The sequence below is a fragment of the Pteropus vampyrus genome, unplaced genomic scaffold (assembly GCF_000151845.1).
Source record: "Pteropus vampyrus isolate Shadow unplaced genomic scaffold, Pvam_2.0 Scaffold16, whole genome shotgun sequence".
NCBI lineage: Eukaryota > Metazoa > Chordata > Mammalia > Chiroptera > Pteropodidae > Pteropus > Pteropus vampyrus.
Window position 1 is genome coordinate 8964221 of NW_011888797.1, and position 4218 is coordinate 8968438.

Genomic DNA, 4218 nt, shown 5'->3' on the forward strand with positions numbered 1-4218 from the left:
CCCCTGCTGCTTAGGCTGACTGAAACTCCCCTTTTCCCCTCGTCCCCGCCAAAACACTCCATCCTCTGAGTGGCTCTGCCCACTGCTGGCACTCAGGACTAAAGAACTTGTCAGCTGTGTTCAGATTGGCATCAGACCCATGTTCCAGGTCCTTCTGCGTCCACCTTGATCCCTTGGGGTGGCATTCGTGACTTATAAGTGTCTCAGCTGCCCCCTTTCGAAAATGACCATAGTCCTTTCTAAAACCTTGTGCTCACTCCTTCAGGAGAAGAGAGGTGTCTTTCTTTTTCAGGGGTTACTGGGACGGTCATACGGGGATCCGATTGAGGAACCACTACGAGGCCTGCTGCTGGAGCCAGGGGTCCGGGAGGAGGGGACAAGTGGCCTGAGTGTTGCAGAGGACCCTTCAGGGAAAGCAGAGCTCCCTGACCTCTGATGAGAGATAGGGCCAGTGACATCAGTGGCCACTCCTCCCTTACCACTGTGTGACATCGCTACACCTCCGCTTCCTCATTGGTTAGATGAAGGCAATGATGGACACCTTACAGGGCTGTGAGGGTAAATCCCATTCCTTATGGTAACAGCTAATGGCACTCGGTGCTACGCAGCAGCGTACAACTTGGGAAGTCAAAGCGATCCTGCTGTGGAAGGGCCTAGAAGCCTGGCTGAGGGCTGGCGGGGGGCTTAAAGGGTTTGGGGCACAGGCCGACACGGTCACTTTCAAGTTTCAGAAAGTTCTCTCTGGGCAGGAGGGAGAATGGATGGGGAGGAACGAGGCAGGAGGGGCTGAGGCGGGGCTGAGAGGGTCAGGATGGTGGCCGTCTCGGACAGTGGCAGAGGGCAGGGCGACCAGGGAATGGGTAGGATACAGAGAAAGTCAGCAGCTGGAATGGGCAGAGCTTCGTGGCCAGTTAGAGGTAGTCCAGGAGTCAAGGATGACTAATCCTTCAGGCCCATGTAACGGGGAGTCACTGAGAAGTGGCTTCTGAAGAAGGTGCAGGCTCTGCTTTGGTGATTAGCCACCGCCTCCCAAACTCACCACCCTCTCTGCTCAGAGGGGCACTTGTCCTGCTCTCTTTGGCTATCCCCATGTGGCTCGGTAAGTCCCCAAGGGTGAGGAGTGTGACACAAAGAAGCCACCCTCAGGACATAGTTGTCAGGTGAACAAGTTCGTCTTCCCGTGCTTTTAAAGGGAGCATTTCCTCATCCCCTCCCCCAGCCGTCATCTAGGGAATAAAGCAGCCCGCCCCGCTGCTGGGTCCCTACCTGGATGCCTCAGCCGCCTGCCATGTGTCCTGGGCCACCTTTGCATCCATCTGGCCACAGGACCCAAGGAAGGACCTAGGGTGGTGGAATGAAGTCAGGCTGATTTCAAAAGCAAGGTCACGGAAGCCACAGTTAGGAGACGGTGACTGTGCTGGCCCAGCCCAGGCAATGCCCTGCAGGAGGGGCCTGCCTGCCCAGCTAGAAGAGGGCCCTGCCCAGTCACGCGGTGACAGCCCCCCTCTGTCCTGACAGGCCCAGGCTCAGAGCCTTGCCTCTTTGGGTGCCACGGGGTGGGGACCTCATCCATCTTGTCCACCATTGCATTCCTAGTACCTGGAGCCAGCCTGACACATCAGTGCCTGTACAGCAAGTAAGGGGCGACTTAGCCTCCCTGGGCCGCAGCTGTCCCTGTGAACGGGGTGCAGAGGGAGCCTCCCTTGTAGGATGGTTGTACCATCACATCACGTTCTGCGTGCCTGGTCCATCCAGCATTCTTGGTAGATGATGGCTGACACTGCTATGGCAACGGGCCTGCTGAGGTCAGCAAGTAGGTGAGCACGCCTCGCCCGGAGCCAGGGTCTAGAAGCCAAGGAGACGGCCATAATGGAGAGGGACTTGGAGAGCGCCCTGTGTTAGGACACTAAGGGTCTCACGGTCTGAACCTTAAAACATTAATGAAATCCTGTCTTGTCACGCACCTATTATATATGGAAAAATGTACGTGTGTGCCTGACATGCCAGCTGGGAGTGAATGTGCATGATGGAATGTCGCCTAGAAAAAGCAGTGTGCAAAATTGTCTATGCACCCTGTGGTGGAACATATCTTAAAAACTCGTCTGCATGCAGACGGAATCTAGAAGGGTTCAGAGGTCTGTGGCGAGTGAGGGATGGCACGTCACTTTTTAAAGAACATCTTTGGATGTCCTGGCGTTGTCACTTCCTGCATTCATCATTCACCTACTGCCTCTCACACTAGAGCAAAGAAGAGGAGGCCAGCCCGGACCCTGCACGGAGCAGAGCTTCAGCAGCTGGCCACGGACCCTGGCCTTGACAGGCCTTGAGAATCTCATAGCTGACCCTTGCCCTGGAAATCTTACCCTAAGAATCAGCACAACCTGAACTAGATAAAGATGATGGTTGCACGAATGTACTAAATGCCACTGAATCATACATTCTAAAGTGGTTAATTTTATATTATGTGACCTTCACTTCAATTAAAAAAAAAAAGAACTGCGACCACTTACCGAGCCCCTGTTTTGTTCCAGGTACTTCCTGGATGGCTCGTTTGTGTCATCCGCACTCCTCAGGGCAGGTCTGCAGGGCGGCTCAGGGTCTACCCAGTCTGCAGACAGAAAGTGGCTCAACGGGGAAGGCCAAGGCCAGGACACTGTTGATAAAGGAGTCTGGGTGTAAACTACACCATGTCCTTGCCTTGGTAGTAAAGAACGTCTCTAGGCCATGTGAGAGGAAGCTGGTTACAGTGGGGCCTCTGGGAAGTCAGGGCAGGGGGCAAGTGAAGCAGCTAGATTTACTCTCCACTGCATGCCACTTTGGAACTTTCTGAACCATGCGAATGGTTACCAAATCAAAAATATTTTATTTATAAAAATAATACGTATTCCGTATTGTCACATCAAAAACAAGCACTCTGAGGCCATGCCTCCTGGATTCCTATCCCCGCTCATCCATTTGGCGCTCTGAGCCACGGCTTCCTCAGCAGTCAAAGGACAGTGGTAGGCTAGCCTCGCGTGGCTACTAGTGAGAATTAAGTGACAAAATGGGACAGTGCAGGTAATACAGTGTACATAGCACCGGGCCCATCTCGGGCACCCAGAAAGCATCCATTGTCATCCCTCCTCTCCATCTCTTCCCACACCACCCCTCTACCACACACCCCCCACCCCACTATTTGAGTTTGTCATCTGGGACCCCACACGCCTTTGCGACTTATGATTTCTTTTCCTCAGAGAAAGCCACAGACGGCTCCTTGCAGAGCGAAGACTGGGCCCTCAACATGGAGATCTGCGACATCATCAACGAGACGGAGGAAGGGTGAGGCTGGGGCCCAGGCAGGGTGGGCCACTGCGACTCCCCGCCTCCTGCCAGAGCTCCCCCACCCCCGTCCCGCCACTTCCGTACACATAGGCAGACCCCGCTTGTGGCCCTCAGTGTCAGGAGGGGCTGCAGAGGTTGTCAGGGCCCCACCCCAGGCTGGAATGTGGCATTTTAAACATTGCGGAACCGAGATCCTGTCCAGCCCTCTCATCAAGTGGACGAGAGGCCCAGAGATGCCGGGCGTGCAGCTGGCCACGGGGTGCTGCCAGCCCACACAGCCTCTCCTGGCTTTGTTGGTGAGCAAGAATAGACTTTCATTTCCTTAAGATTTGAATCCAGCAGGGAGGGTCGGGGATCACGGGGAGGGCAGTGAAAGTGAAGCAGAACTGAGAGGCTAATTATGGTTGACCTTTGCTAAGCATATCCGGTGCACAGGTCACCATGTCCTGCTTAATGCCGAGGAGCTCCGCCAAGGTACTTGCATGGTGAGGGGGAGGCGTCACAGCCCTGGCTCCTGATCCCTGACTAGCCATCACAGGCCAGCTGCGTGACCTTGGGCAAGTCACTTTACCTCTCTAGGTCTTTGTCCTCAGAGGCAAGCTCTTTTCAGTCCTAAGCCCCAAACCCTGAGAGGAGCAGAGAGGGGATGCAGGATCCACTGTCCTTCTCAGGACAAACCTGGGAAGGGCAGGGAGGGGCGTGATGACCATAGCCAGCAGGAAGTGCACCCAGACGAGGCCTCTCTTCTGGAAAATCAGGATCAAGAGTTGGAGCAGGAACTCTATTTTTCACTGGGTCCTCTCAGCCAGGCAGTGCTTTGCATGCAGAGGGCAGGCTGGAAGCAGGCAGGGGCTGGGAGCGCCCAGCCCAGAGCCCAAGGGAAACTGTGGGTGTCTG

General features: G+C 55.0%; 1 protein-coding gene across 2 annotated transcripts in view; it reads left to right on the forward strand.

Moving 5' to 3' along the window:
• Positions 1–4218, forward strand: part of TOM1 (target of myb1 membrane trafficking protein) — a 44870-nt gene that overhangs the window by 16902 nt on the left and 23750 nt on the right. For both annotated transcript variants that reach the window (XM_023527354.1, XM_011387191.2), the window contains exon 2: positions 3234–3318. In XM_023527354.1, coding sequence (XP_023383122.1) covers positions 3234–3318 — 85 coding nt within the window. The remainder of the gene's footprint in view (positions 1–3233; positions 3319–4218) is intronic.